This window comes from Rhea pennata, chromosome 21, assembly GCF_028389875.1.
Source record: "Rhea pennata isolate bPtePen1 chromosome 21, bPtePen1.pri, whole genome shotgun sequence".
Taxonomy (NCBI): Eukaryota; Metazoa; Chordata; class Aves; order Rheiformes; family Rheidae; genus Rhea; species Rhea pennata.
The window spans coordinates 1,301,557-1,317,224 of NC_084683.1; the positions used below are offsets into that span (position 1 = coordinate 1,301,557).

Here is a 15,668-nt window from a genome sequence, read left to right on the forward strand (position 1 = left end):
CAGGGCAGGGACCACCTTTGGCTGAGGTACCTCCTTCTGGGGTAAGAACAGAACAGCGGAAGCAGCCTTCCTCCAAGCATTGAGAGCCACATCAACAAGCAGAGAAGCACCAGCAAAAGGCAGAGTGTTCAAGGCATTTCCCTCAGGGACAGCCTGCTCTGAATCTATGGCTCTTCCAGAATGACAGGAGAGCATGCTATTGGTGTCTGAGCATCTCAGAAGGGGCAGTAGGACCCAGCTTTTCATGGCATTAGCAAGGATATTCAGGACATGGAGAGAACAACTGTCCTTTTGTACCCATTAGGTGATAGCTCCTACTGAAGCTTAGAAGCACAAAGGACCTCCCAGCAAGTCCCATCTCCAAGCATATTTTCCAAAACACTGGGTCCCATGTGCCAGGACATGCTGAGCGCCAGTGTACCAGAACATCTTCCCCAAGAGGAGGACAGAGGAACAAGTGTTCCCAGGTGCACAAGTGTTCCCCATCTGTTGTGCAAGCATACGTTTGTCAGGATGCCTAGAGGAACCCATTTCCTCTTTCTTCCTCCTGAGCATCTGGAGTGTATTAGGGCTGGGCATTTCCTGCACCATCCTGGAATACTAGGGCCTTCCCAGGTCTCAGGGGCTTCTGCTGGACAGTCTGCTACTGTCTGGCCTCCACTGGGGAGCCCAAACTGTGTTGGATGTGGTCTCACCAGAGCCAAATGGAGGGCAGTAGTTTCTCCCCTTGGCCTGCTGTCTGTATTCTTGCTAAGCCTGTCCTGGTGCTTTGGCACAGGGGCACCCTGCTGACTCCTGGCTGGCTTGCTGTCTCCCAGTACCTCCAGGGCTTTTTTTCTGCACTGGCAGCCAACCAAATCTGGTCTGCTGCACGGGCTGTTCCCTCCCAGGGGCGTACATTGCATTTGCCTTTGTTCAGCTCCATGAGGTTTCATTGTTCAATCTTCCTGCCTGTTGAGGTCCCTCTGAGCAGCAGTGCTGTCCTCCACTTTATCAGCCACTCCCCTCAGTATGGTATCAGGCACAAACCTGATGAGAGTTCACCCTGGGCAATCAGCTAGGTCTTTAAGAAAGATGCTAAAAGGCATTGGTCCTACAGCTGATCCCCAAGGAACACCTTTCATAACTAGTAGGGCTTTGTATTGCTGAGCACTCTGAGCCTCATAGGGTAGCCAATTTTCTACCCATCCTCAGGTCCTCCAGACCCTGTGTCTCTAGTCTGGTTATAAGAAGTCTGTGGAGGACAGTGTCAAAGACCTTGCTAAAGTCGAGATAAACAGCATCCACAGCCTTCCCTTTGTCCACACAGTCAGACATGTGCTCAGAGAATGCAAAAGCCTGTCAGGCAGGATTTCCCCTTGACGTGGTGGCTGTTCCAAGTCACTACTCTATATTTGGTGTGCCTGAAAAAAAGCTTCCAGAGTGATTCACTTCCAGGGATTTAAGTGCCTCTGACAGGCCTGTAGTCCCCTGGATCTTCCTTGTTGCCCTTCTTGAAGATGGGTGGGACATCATACACTTTTTTCCAGTCATCAGAAACCTCCCTAGATTGCCAAGACCTTCCCAAGATGATAAGAGCACAGCTTCACATTGACATAGACCTCTTTTCTCAGCACCTTCAGATTTAACTGTGGGATTTGCTTGTCTCAAGTGAAACAGAAGAATTGTGGTATAAAGACAGATGTGATGGAAATGTACAAGTATGAGAGTTTCTAGTGACCTTCTTGTGAAACCAAAACAAGATGTGAGACAGGACATGGAGGAGTTCTGGAAGGATAAGCGGCTTCTGATTTGTTTTAGTGGACTTTTTAATGAGCTCCCGTTGTACTCTCCCTGGGTACTTGCCAACTATGCTGTTATATGCTCTCACGTGATTTTACACAGACTCTGCAGCTTGACTGCAGCTTATAAGTATGACCGCTTGCACAATAAAGTGGGACATTCTCTAGCATTCACATTGAATGTGTGGTGATGTCTCATTTTCTTCGCGACATGTAACTCTTAGACTGCCATGAGGCTTGGGACCTGAGAGGTCTGAGGGCAGACCTCACCAGTAAAAATCAAGACAAGAGCAGCACTGAGTACCTCAGCCATGTCCTTTGTCACTAGTCCCTCTGCTCTACTAGGAAGTGGACCCACATTTTCCTCATCCTTCCTCCTGCTGCTGCTGAAGACAGCATCCTTCATATAGAAGCCTTTTTCTTGCCTTTCACATCCTCTAGGTCCAACTGCAGCTAAGCTTTGGCTTTCCCAACTCCACCCTTGTATGCTCAGGCAATGCCTACTCTTGGGTAGCCTGATACCCCTTCTACCTTTTCTATGCTTCCTTTTTTCTTCCTATTCATCCATGCTGGCCTTCTGCCACACTTGCCTGACTTTCAGCTGAAGACTCCCTTGGAGCTTGCAGAGCTCTGGCTGAAGTTTCAAAGGCTGCTCTTAAATATACACTCAGACCAGCAAGTTTACTACAGCTCTTGCCTTGTTCCCACCAGGGTAGCACATGCCCAGTTGTGTCAAGGCTAGTTTGGATTCACTGTGCCCACAGGCAGCACTGCCTACCCTCCATAAGCCTTGTGTGAGTCAAGCAGCTCTGAAAATGCTACCTGCTCTGCCCAGGGTGGCTCTTCATCCTCTAGATCTAAGGAGCTCAGCCACACTTCCCTTCCTGAACTGTCCTCTGATCTGCACTTGCTCTCTTCGCACCTAGAGAACCACCTGCATGAAGACTATTGCAATGATCTGAAGACAAAAGAGTAAAGAGGTCATTACTTTTTCTGCACTGAGGTAGAAGAGGAAAAGCCATAGTTTGTACCACTGAAACTTCAATCTGATACTCTCTGCTAAAGAAGTGGGCTTAGTACCTTGTTAGTAATTTCAAAGGAACTAGTCTCTCTAACCTGGGGAAGCTCTCAATTGCTGGAAGCCAAATGTGCCTTTGGCAGGCTGCAGCAATCACTCAGAGACCCTGTCCCTCTCTGCATGGGCCCCTCAGGAGAGCAGCCCACAGCACCAGAGATGGCAACCAGGCAAGTCAGATGAGATCTGGATGCCAGCAGAAAGACCAAACAGACTGTAACAGCACTCTTTGCAGCTGCACAACCTCCCTTCCTTAGCAGGACTTGCTCGCAGACTTTTTTCCTCTTATTCTACATCAGTCTGCAGTTACTGCACTAAGGGAGAGATACTGGCCACAGTCTGGAAACCAGGTGAGCTAATCCTACCTCCAAACACCTAAGTGCCTGTTAACTCAGTGTGGCCAGGCTGGTGGGTGCTACAATGACGCATGCTAACCATACCTTTTCATGCGCTGTCCAGGACACAGCTTTTCCAGTGAGGATAATAATGGTGGGAGCAGACTGTGCTTTTTATACTTTTCTAGGGCAGAGATGTGCTGCCTGCATTCAGACTTGGCTACATCACTTGGAGATGCTGGCACTTAACCACCCTGGCCACCCATATTCAAGGGCTTGCTGGAACACTGCATTGGATTTCTCCAGAGCAGCTCAACCAAGGGCAAACCAGAAGCCTGTGGGAGGAACATAAATGGAGACACCTGCCCCTTGCACAAGCCAGAGCTCAAGGCACATCAAAAATGGGCTGCATAACAGTACTATTTACTGAGCAAGTATGCAGAAACCAGGTCAGCTGATTTATCAAGTGAAAGAGTAGTGACAGACCTGTCTGAGCAAAAAGGAAAATGGCCACAGGGTGACTGCTCCCATCCCTACTAAACCCTTGTATGGGCTTCTGGGAAAATCAAAAAGCAGCCTACAATACACGTAAAGTGAATCTGATAATTTAAGAATACTATGCATATCTATTTTGTTAAGTAATGTTGCTTAGAAATCATTTCCTCAGAAAAGCACAATAGGAGTTGAGTTCCTGATAAATGAGCTTCCTCTTCTCACATGTGCTGCTGCAGTGGGTTGTGACTAGCAGGGCAAGAACTGCCAAGAAACATGACAGCCTGCCAGTAGATAAAAGACAATTAAAGACAATTTGGAAGCAGTCATTTCTGTACTTTTTAGACAGATCCACCTGGCAGCCTCTCTTCTTCCAGCCTACCAGCAAGCTATTCACACAGCAAGCAATTTCTCCTAGTTCCTCTGAACACTGGGGCAGTTGGCAACGTGTGCCTTGGGCTTTGCTGTCACCTGGTGTTCTAGTTAGATTCCCGGGGGCCAAACATCCGGTTTGGCAAGCCAGCACAAACTCACACACACACGCACAAACACTCTTCAGTAGCAAGCAGTTTATTAGGAGATGATACTTACAAACAGGCCGACCTGATGGTAATCTCAAGAAGGACCACTCCAATGCTTGTCCCAATCGTCTGCATGGTGAGAGAGAGTCGGCAGGCACAATCTTTTTGGGCATCCCTGAGGAGGCAATGTGGTCCTCTGTTGTGTAGCAGCCTCCTCCTCCTTTGGAAAACTCCGGCATTTAAGATTACTTGCAGTAGGCAGGAGTCCCAGCACCTGCGGCCAACAAGTGCATGGAGTCTAGCCCAACTCCGCCCCAGTTGCATAACCGGGCTATGATACTGCGCACGCGTGCAGACTTATGTCGGGGGCCACATTTGGCTTTGGGGGTCGCTATTTCACTACTCTTCAGCTTCTGACCTTCATGTTGACTGCTTCTCATGGTGACTCTGGGGCTGGAAGCCACAGAATCTATATGTGACCAACTGCTGTTCTTTCTCACAGATTTCCATGACCTTGTTAGTTACTTATTTGTATCCCGCTTAACACAGCGGTATTGTTCTAGGCACTAAAAAGTTACAGCACTAGACTATTCTCACCGAGTAGCAGGTGGTAGAGATACAAAAGTTGCAACACGGACCATTCCCATCAAGTATCATGTAGTACGGATACACCTGGGAACAGCACAAACTGCTGCTTATGGGAGCTTGTACAGTAGTGCTGGTGTGGACCAAGGCAGGTCTCTGCTAGAATGCATGTAAGACTTCCTCAGGGAACCATTACAGACCACTACTTAAAACAAAGCAGCATTGCAACATTTTTCATGCTCCCCTTTTCAGTAGTGGGTTAAACCACAGGTTTTAAGAGATCACGGTACTCCTCTTTTCCCATCATGTTTGTAACATGAGGAGGGACAGCGCTCACTGCAACCCACCTGGCACACGGTGGTGCTACAGCACAAGTCCTGGACTGTGCACAGACAGGAGGGGACTGAGACAGTCATCTGCAACAGCAGTTGTTACCACACTTTTTATTCCATCAGTACTGACGCATGTTGTAGAAAAGCACAGTGCCTGAAGACAGCTTAGTTCCCTTCCACAAAGCCTCTCTTGCTCTAGGCTCATGCAAATGGTGTTTCCTTCGGAGCAGTGTCTCCATCTGAAGCATCTCTTACAGTTTCTGATGACACAAACTCCTTGTCCAGCTGAGAATCCACCCTCCTCTGCAGCCAGATCTGGCTCATCCTTGCCAGAAAGGCCTTGCATTTTCATCTTCCACCTGCTGAAGCAACCTTCCATCCTGCTCAGGATTTCACAAACTGACCGCTAGACACACTTTTTTTTCCCCTCTCCAAGTTCAAAGGAACCAGAGACACCTAGCCAACCTAACATCTACTGAAAATTATGTCTAGCAACTGCTTTTTTGTGCTTTTAAGGAATTTCTTTCTAAGGAGTACTATTATGTCATTTGCAGTGACTTCCATTCCGAAGTTAGTAACTAACCAGAACTTACACAGTTTGAAGTTATCCAACCGCTTTACTCAATCAGCAGTTGGAGCATGCCAAAAGTACTGTGTGCAGCCGACTTGGAAAACCGGAACTAGTCGGTGGGGAAAAGCAAAAACATTTTAAAAGTCTAGAACCCTCTCAAGTCTGCATTTACAGTTACAAACACTACTGAGAAAAGGAGGCTCAAGGACTCTGGGAACTGGAAGTCCGGAGTGCTTTACCATGTACTCTAGTCAAGGCTTCCACTTTTGTTTATTAAAACTTGTTGCATGTAAACACTGTCCTTGGACCAGCTTTACAATGCAGCTCAGAGCAAAACTAATCAAGCATCTCATAGGAAACCCTGAAGGACTCCAAAATATTTCCTAACGTTCCATGATCCTGTAATGCTAACATAAAACAGCAAGTTCTAGTTAAATCACATTCCAACGTCATTTTAAGTTTTATTTCCCAGTAAGTTTGGTAAAATGGTCTAAAATGATGCATTTCCCAAAGCCAAGAAAAAAGGTAAAAGGAAAAACAGATCTGAGCCACTTAAACACAGCCCAGGCCAGTTCAGCCAGCCAGTATAGTCGTCTTCCATCACCGGTCCATCATGCTGAGAATCATCTCAGGAGTGAGGTCTCCACTGGGAGCTTCCACTACAGCAGGTTAAGCTTCTTCTTCTTCCTCTACTGTTTCTGCATCAGGTTCTTTCTTTACTTCAACTATAGTATTTTCAATTTCACCAGTGTTCTGGTCTTCAACCTGAATGATTGCTGCAGCTAGAAGGGCAAAAAAGAAAGGGGATGGGGAGAAGGAAGAAAATGACAGATTTTTACTGGTTCCAGGGCTGGCATGCACCTCCCTCAGATGACTTTTTCAGTAGATACTTAGACTTTTGCATAGAAAGGAAAGGAGGGGCTCCCAATAAGGACACATTCCCACCTCAGGGCAGAATAATTCAGCCTGCCTCTCATTGCTCCCTGGCTCCTGTGTGAAGATGTTTTAGCAGCAAATTTCAAAAGATATATAGGAATATATGAGACAGTATTTAAGCAATTTTTACAGAGTAATCAGGTAAGACTATCAATATACAGGTGCACCTCAAATCAGCTCCTCTGCACTTAGAGTAAGGCAAAGTTTCAGTCAGATTCAGAGTCCACAGTGACACTAGTGAATGTAGTCAATGTAAAATGCTTCTGCAGGCTGTAAGCCTAGGAAGGACATGTGCTGTATTTGGAGCACTGATCAAACAGCCAAGCCACCAGGCAGCATTCACCCCTTGAAGGAAGAGCTGCTTCCATTACTTAATCCTCAACTGAAGGGAGCTGGCCCTGGTAACAGAGAAGGCGAATGAGGCCTTTGCTAAGAACCTAGTGGCACAGACTCAGTTTGTTACTCCTACATTAAAGGGAACAAAATGCCATTCAGAAAGGGAAAGAAAACATGATTTCACTTGGTGGCAGTGACTTCAATACCTCTATGAAACACTCCAGAAGTCAAGAGTGATCCAACAGTAAGTCTCCTAGCCCTCAAGAAACAGCAGCACTGTACTTATCTTTTTCTGTAACGTAGATCAGCAACTGGGGTAGCAGTTCCTGAACACCGCAACTAGTGTTCAGGACCTCAATGTCAAGTTGAAAACAGTAAAGTCACATGGAACTGGGGAGGTCTTAAGCATCACAGTTGAACACAGCTTTGCAGACACCTTGCCATGCTTTCTAGGATCATCAACATACCATAGATCATCAATCAGTGACCAAGAGCATCTTCTCCAAGACCTCTCTTTATGAGGTAGAACAGCCTATTTTACGAGGCCCTGTCCACCAACTGATTTATGATAGCACCTCCCCTCCATGCCAGCTAACTGCATTTCTTAGAAACTGATTCCAGTCCAATGGTGCTCATGACAAGTTTTAACTTCTTGCAATTTTTTTGTGGTTTATTGAGCTAAAGGCGCAAAGTTTTATACTTCAGGACATCCCTGAAATTACCAGTTAGCACCATCAATGTGCCCAGAATACTCCATGCAAAACCAAATCAGACAAAAAGCAATAAAAGATGTCAAGGGGAACAGATTGTCAGAAGGGTAAAATGACTGCCCCAGAATGTCTAAGCATGTCCACTGCACAGAAGAGTAGCTTATCTTCCTCATGAAGAGGTGAGCCATTGCATGAGGCATACTTCCATTTATCTGAGGGGGAAGAATGAACTGTAGAGATTTCATTTTCTTAGAAGCAGCAATAATGGCTCTAATACTTTTCAGTTAAGAGAGACACCCAAAAAATATCCAAGCTGCACAACTGTTGACCAGGGTGTGATAAAAATGATTACTATCAAGTGAAAAATACCTTCAAAAAGGTGGCCATTGGTCTTTGGGATTCCACAAAGATGAGGCGTCATAACACATACCAGGCCTCAACTTCAAATCTCACAAGTAAATTAAGACAGAAAACAGAAAGCAGCCAAACATACCAGGGTTAACTATACGCTGCCATCTTATGGGTGCATTTCTGGCTTGAAAAAAGATCAGTTCAACATCCCAGAAAGACTGCAAATACTCTGGATATGATGTGCTTTCATCCCCCTCAGTCAGATTATGCTGAACGGATTGATTTTATTGCCACAAGATCCCACATTAGCATCTCTTTGTTCTGTGCACTACTGCTTTCCAGACATTTCCTCATGTCTGTAAGCACCTACTTCCTTATGTACAAGGAGGTATGCATGTGCTGCACTATTGTACACAGTCATTCAAAGACAAATTTCTTTTATTGAACTTTTCAGGTCCTACCTTTTTAGAGCTTCTTCATATTTTCCTCAGATCTCAACTTTTATCAACTAACAGTCTGTCTACTTCAGCAGCTGACAGGCCAAAGCAGGGGACAACATGACTTTAGTACTGGAAAAATGTATCAGACAGTGTACTAACACACAGAAGAGCATGCAAGACAGACAACTGCAGTCTAGGCAAAGGGTAACAGACACAGCACTTTTTTCCCCAACTACTGAGTCTCGGAAGAGGTCCAGGACAGCCGAATTCACACCATCCTTCCTAAACACACACAGTCCTCTATGTGCATACATACACGATCATTTTTTTCCCCTTATCGAGTACATAAAAGCCTTTCAGGTACCAAACCAAACCTGCAGAACTGGCAAACAGCTAACAAAGAAACAATGAATCACAAGCCTGTAATGCTAAGAAGGTACTGAGCTGAATCTTACCACTGTCAGAGGAATCTTCTTTCTTAGAGCGCATTTTTCTCTTTCTGCCACGTTTGCCCTTCTTTGTCTCTCCTCCATTCTCTCCTTCCCCATCATCTGGGCCAGAACAATTATCAGCATGTCTGGCCATTGTGTTCTGTTCAGAATGGGGAAAAAACAAAACAAAAAAAAAAAAAAAAAAAAAAAACAACACACATTGAAATCAAGATCAGATATTCTGGCCCTGTGTTTACACAGACATTTCTGACTGCTTGTCTCTTTTTCCTCTTTGTAATGGAAAAATATTTACCAAATATAGGTAAATTTCACTAACTTCTACTCATAAAGTTGAGTTTTCCTACTGCTCATGATGCTACTGCTAGCACATGCCAGTATCAGTATCAATACCAGAGCCTCTTCTCAGAGAGCAGCAAGTGCCACCTTTTAAAAGATCAGTGTTGTGCCTTGTGCCCCAGCCACCCTTTTCTTTGAGTAACAGGGCTCCTCCTTTCCAAAACCCCCATTCAGCCAAAAAGCACAACTCAAAATGTATTTATACACACACACACACACACACACACACACACACACACACACTCCCTTACCCTGCGAGTGAAAGTTTTACCACACTTGGAACAGACAAATGCAGCAGGGACAAAGTTGGGATCATGGTATCGTTTGAAGTGCTTATCAAGGTGCTGTTTTTGACGGAAGGTTTTATCACAATGGCTACAGGCATAAGGCTTTTCTCCAGTATGGGTCCATTTATGCATGATCATGTGCCACTCCTGGTAGGGACAAACCAAAGAGAAAGAATAACTTGAAAACTTTCAGATGTAGACACTGAGAAATTTATTTCTGCAGGCAAGACGAGGTCAAACACTTTAGTCCAAGAAAAACACCCAGGAGAAGACGGTCCTGCCCGAGTGCAACCACACTCTGATTGATGGCATATTCGGTCCTACCTACTTCCATCCTTCAAGCAACTCTAGCTCTTTGTCAACAGATATGCCAAGGTTGTGACTTAACTCCCTTAAAAGATACTCTCCACAGGGGAGCACTTCAGTAGAAAGCAAAAGCCACTGAACTCTCCCATGCCCTTAAAATAAATAAATAAAAGTCAGAGAGCTAACACTGATTTTGAAAGTTGGTCAAACTTAACAGATAAGATTTCTTAGCTTACGTGTTTAGCTCCTGTTCGAATGCTCTTAAGGGGTGTCAGTCCCACCAGCTTACCTGCCTGCATGCATAATCACACTGGTCACACTTGAAGCGCTTCTCATTCTTGTGAGACTTTTGATGCTGTTTGAGGGCATATCGCTCATGAAACACAGCATCACAGTATCGACACTTCTTGCCCTGTTCAATGTAGGAATGCTGCTTTCGCAAATGGACACCTAGGAATGCAAGAACCAGAGCCTTTAATCACATCACGGCTATCCAAGGGTGAAAGAGCCTGGTATACAATCTCTCAGTGTCTTTCCCTCTGTATACTCTTGAGTTCAGGTGAGAAACGTAAACTGTTAATTTGAGATTCTATGAAAAAATTAATAGGCTTATAATTAACAGCAATCAGCATAATTTCTTGACAGAACTGTCCAGTCAAAAGCTTAGTAAGGTTTTTTAAAGGATTCTAGATTTGGTTAATATCAGCAATCTGTGCTGATACACTTGCATTTGATAAACTGTTTGATGATATACCACATAACTTATATTCAAAATTCACTATCTGCAAAATACAGCAGGATTCTTAGACTGTTAGTGTGTAGACTATTTCAAAAATCCATCTCAAAAACATAGCAGCCAGATCACCGATGCCCAGGACTGCTTCGGACAATCTGTAAGGATTCTCTTGGAAGACAGAGCAACATAGATTTGTGCTATAGAAGTTCATGCAACAGATGAAGTAAAGTCAAGGTAAAACACAGCACTGTCCTCAAGACACTTAAGACCACTCTGAATTGCCTGAATACAGTCAGAAGCCAGGTAATACATTGGGAAACAGGATTTTTTTGCAGGATTAGAAGTCAAAGTGACAGGACTAGAGGGTAACAGGGGTACCAACAGCTAACCCCTATCAGAGGTTTTAATCACTTTTAAATCCTCCAAATATGAGCATATTGCACCTGCACAAGGTAGCCTGCTGCAGCTTGAACAATCATTATGAAAAAAAATCTTCACAGCTATTCTGTTTTTTCCTGTTATAGATCAGTACTTGTTTGCTTCATAGACACTTGGTGTCATCGTCTCAACGTGTCCTTCATTGTAGCACTTTACATCTGTTTGTTATGAAGGAGAACCTACCTTCCCGTTATCTGGTTGATATTTTGCTTACAGACAGAATTATGCCAAATCTCAGCCTTTTCTTCACTGAGAAAGATTATCTTCAATTGCTCTGGGAGTAGTACTATTTTTCACCTTCTTGTATATCATAAAAGAGAGCGTGCCTACTAGAATCATGGGGAACTGCTCACCAGGTCAACACTCTCCTACTGCAAGGACTCAGGGCTTTTGTGACAACTCAGTCTCTCCTATTCTGTCTGTGGCACACAGCTCCACTTCCTGAAAAATGAAATTGTTTAGGCTAATTCAAGCCTTTCAGCTTGATGAAGATATATCTGGGTGATAATTAATGGCCTCCAATACATAGGAGGTCATGCCAAATGACCTTCCAATTTCTCGGACCTTAAGTCATACAGTTAAAATATTAGTCTAAGTTCAATAAATGCCTCGCACCTATGGACATGAAAATAACTTGCCTTGGATGCTTGAAAAACATGCTGCATTTTCAAATAATGAAAAGCAATTGGAAGTGCTGTCCCCATAGCATGCAGCAGTTACTGTAAGCTAAAAGGCTAAAAGTAGGTATTACCAGCCACACTTCTAAGCCTGTGCTTCATTTTGTGCAGTTACTGGATTTACTAGGTTAAAGCGGGGGGAAGACAGCTGATGGGTTACATGAACTCTAATTTTGGGAAGGCATGTTTTGTGTAGCCTTCTGCAGTAACTTCGCTAATGGCCACGTTGCCAAGATACATACCCAAGTCCCTCTTTCTTGCTATAACAGTATCACAGTGAGGACAGTGAAATTTGGCCACATTCTCCGTATGTTTCTGTAAAATGTGCATCTTCATGGTACCACTCCGAGTGAAGCGAGCATGGCAGATGTAACATTCATATGGCTTCTCTCCTACAGTAACGGAAGGAAAAAAAGTAGCACAAGCACTTTTATTAACAAGAAATCTAATCAAAAAGCCCTAAAATAAAATAACTCCCCAGAAACCAGCAAACAGCTCAATGATGTTTCTTTCTCTAGAAGTTTTAGTTCCCGTAAATATCTTTCTACAACACAAGGACAAAACAAATTCACTCTTGAGCAAATGAGTTAATTATTAGTCCTTACAATGAGAAACACATTCAAGACCTACATGCAAGATGCTGGAACACTGTGAACATCAAATTTGAGATTTTCTTTTGAATGCTCATACATACAAGCACATTTCTGTCATTAAATTTTAGCAGCCTCATCAGTTTAGCACTCCAGCAGTGTTCCATGCTAGAAAAAAAAGTCCTATTTCTATCACAGAAAAGACTAAGGATCTTCACAAACTGCATCCAGACACTGTTGCAATTACACTCAAGAATGAAACTAAAAATGGCTATAACCTTCAGTGGGAAGTAAAACATCAATAAAGAAGATATTGCTCATCTTCATACTGAAAAAGGGCCTGTATTCTGTCACCTCACAGTGAAGGCAAAAATCAGAATCCTCCAGCACATTTCTCAGTGCAATTACTAGTGTCAGTTTATGAATTTATTAATGTTGATAAACAGTGCATTCTCTTCAGCTACAGACTTCATGATAATTTTACATTAAACTTGAATACTTCATTTTGCTGACTCCGAGCATGAGCACCATTATGCACTGTCCCAGCACTCAGACACCAGCACACAGACAACGTGCTAAAAGCATGACATCAGTACCAGAGTGGGTCCTCATGTGCCCCTTCAGCGTGTAAGTATCCCTGCTGGCATAGCTGCACAAGCTGCACTGGAACGGACGCTCTCCAGTGTGAGAACGAATGTGGCATTTCAGTTTGGCAACCTGAAAGCCAAGAGCAAGACTGGAGTTAGTAAGCATGAATAGGTAAGATTTCCAAAGTAAAAGAAATCAGTCAAAAATTTTGTTACAGTAACATTTTGTTTCAGTAGCAAGGTTAAAAATAATACAACCAACCAACCAACCTGTTTCAGTGCCAGTCTTGCACTGCCATGTAACCACTCATACTCCCTTTCCCACTCGGTTCCACCTCTCAGCTTTATTCCCAGTCTTGCTCCTACATTCAAAGCAGCCGGATTTTGTCTCCTGCACTCACCTTACTGGCATCAACCATCTCAACGTCAGAGGATAAGCTAAAATTTGAAAGCATCCTGGACAGACACAGAGAAAAAGCATTCCAGGAAAGCATGCACCCAGGAACACTGCAGATGTTCTTCCACAGGGTGCCTCCCGGGATGCCCTCCAGTTACTTTGAGGAAGAAGATAAATCAGTAACTCAATAAAAAAGCCCTAGTCCTGCAATCAAGGTGACTTAATCCCTTAACGCTCCTGCCATTATCTAGGAGGCATGAACATAGCTTAAGAATTAGCAGACATGAATGGAAAGCATTTTCTGCTTCAGTAAGAGCAAGCTGCACCAACTGCTGTCTATAAAACCCTGCAACCGGCTCATATAGGACCAACTTGCTTATTCTTTCCTAATTCATGCACTGCATTCAACACAACGCATTCAGCACTTCAAACCTCAGGGCCTGGAATTACAACACCACAGTCACAGCTCAAGGTTTTGTTTGTTTGTTTTTTTAATAAATAAATAAATAAATAGATAAAACTTAAAAGACCCACAAAAACCCCAGCATTCCCCCCCCAAAAAAACCCCCAAAACATACACACACAAACTGAAACACCCACACCCAGAAAACTCAATAAATAAATAAATAAACGAAGATTAAGCACCCAGTTCAACAGCTCCACTGTAACCTTCCTCCACTGCACAGATCAGTTTTTAAAAATTTTGTTCGTGACCTTGCTCAGATTTCCTATCCCCATCTTGCAATGTAGTTTTTATTACATTTTAAAAGCTGTCCTGCAGCACAAGCAACAGTGCTGCTTAGGGCACAGGGTAGAACATTCAAGTAAGCTTTATTTCCTCAAGCAAATTAGACAACCTCTTAGAATTAGCAAAGCTGTTTTTCACTAATTTGGGAAAGCGCCATTCATTTTGGCAACAGTCACTTTATCAGCAGATATGTAAGATGCAAAGTGCACATTTCAAAATTGGAGAGCATCTCTAGTCTTAAAGTACATTCTACTCAGCAGATACCTGCCTCCTTCAACTCCTTTACTCATCTTAAAGGACTGCTCTTTTTAAAAAACAATGAAAACTACAGTCTCCAAAGAGGAAATGGAAATGATCTAGGGTTTTGGTGCACAAATATCCTCAAATAGGTTTCTCATCAACTGAGGAAACCCTATCACTTGCTTCCAAAAAAAACCAGACCTAATTCATTCAGAAAGCAGCTGTGCAGATGACCTCAGAGCGCTAGTGGACAAGCTGACCATGAGCTAGCAATGTGCCCTGGTGGCCAGGAAGGCCAATGGTCTCCTGGGGTGCATTAGGAAGAGTGTTGCCAGCAGGTCGAGGGAGGTGATCCTGCCCCTCCACTCAGCCCTGGTGAGGACTCATCTTGAGTACTGTGTCCAGTTCTGGGCTCCCCAGTACAAGAGAGACATGGAGCTACTGGAGAGAGTCCAGCATAGGGCTATGAGGATGATCAGAGGGCTGGAGCATCTGCTCTCTGAGGAACGGCTGCGAGAGCTGGGCCTGTTTAGCCTGGGGAAGAGAAGCTTGAGGGGGGATCTTATCAGTGTGTATAAGTATCAGAAGGGAGGGCATCAAGAGGATGGGGACAAACTCTTCTCAGTTGTCCCACACAACAGCACAAGAGGCAATGGGGCAAAAACTGAACCACAGCAAGTTCTGCCTGAATGTGAGGAGGAATTTCTTCACTGTGAGAGTGACAGAGCAGTGGAAGAGGTTACCCAGAGAGGTTGTGGAGTCTCCTTCTCTGGAGATATTCAAAGCCCTCCTGGATGCAATCCTGTCTAACATGCTCTAGGTGACCCTGCTTGAGCAGGGGGGTTGGACTAGATGATCTCCAGAGGTCCCTTCCAACCTTACTGATTCTGTAATTCATAACCCATTTACTCAGAGGCTTTTCAAAAATGGTCAAGGACGAAAGTTTGTAACAGATGATGAATAAGTCTTGAAGCATACAACCATGTACTTGGCACTGTGACAATTAACATACCTCCACACTAGCATAATCACACATTGAGCATTTGAATGGTTTCTCGTGGGTGTGTTTGTAGCGGCGATGCCGAACCAACTCTCCACTGGTCACAAAGGCCATGTCGCAATCTGGGCACTTGTGAGGGCGTGTACCTAATCATTTGCAGGAAAACAGGAAGATGGGGACATTCAGATTTAGTGGCAAAAAATATGACACAGCTTCTCCCTCTCCACCCCCCCACCATGAATTAGCAAAGTTCCTTTTCTTCTGAAAGATTAGATTACAGCAGCAAATGGCACGCAGGCGTCATAGCCTTTGTATAAGCAGCCAATGGATGGAAGATACTGCTAGAGAGTGTACATGCCTTCAATGAGGGAAACAAACTCCCTTATTTTCTTATCACTTGGCTATTTGC

The 15,668-nt window shown here is 44.1% G+C and overlaps 1 protein-coding gene across 1 annotated transcript in view; it reads right to left on the bottom strand.

The window, feature by feature from the left end:
• Nucleotides 1–6,292: 6,292 nt before the first annotated feature.
• LOC134149673 (transcriptional repressor CTCF-like) overlaps nt 6,293–15,668 on the bottom strand; it is a 29,772-nt gene continuing 20,396 nt past the window's right edge. Inside the window, 8 exon segments of the mRNA XM_062592902.1 lie at nt 6,293–6,557; nt 8,539–8,557; nt 8,882–9,056; nt 9,505–9,687; nt 10,136–10,296; nt 11,940–12,089; nt 12,884–13,004; nt 15,272–15,405. Coding sequence (XP_062448886.1) covers nt 6,293–6,557; nt 8,539–8,557; nt 8,882–9,056; nt 9,505–9,687; nt 10,136–10,296; nt 11,940–12,089; nt 12,884–13,004; nt 15,272–15,405 — 1,208 coding nt within the window.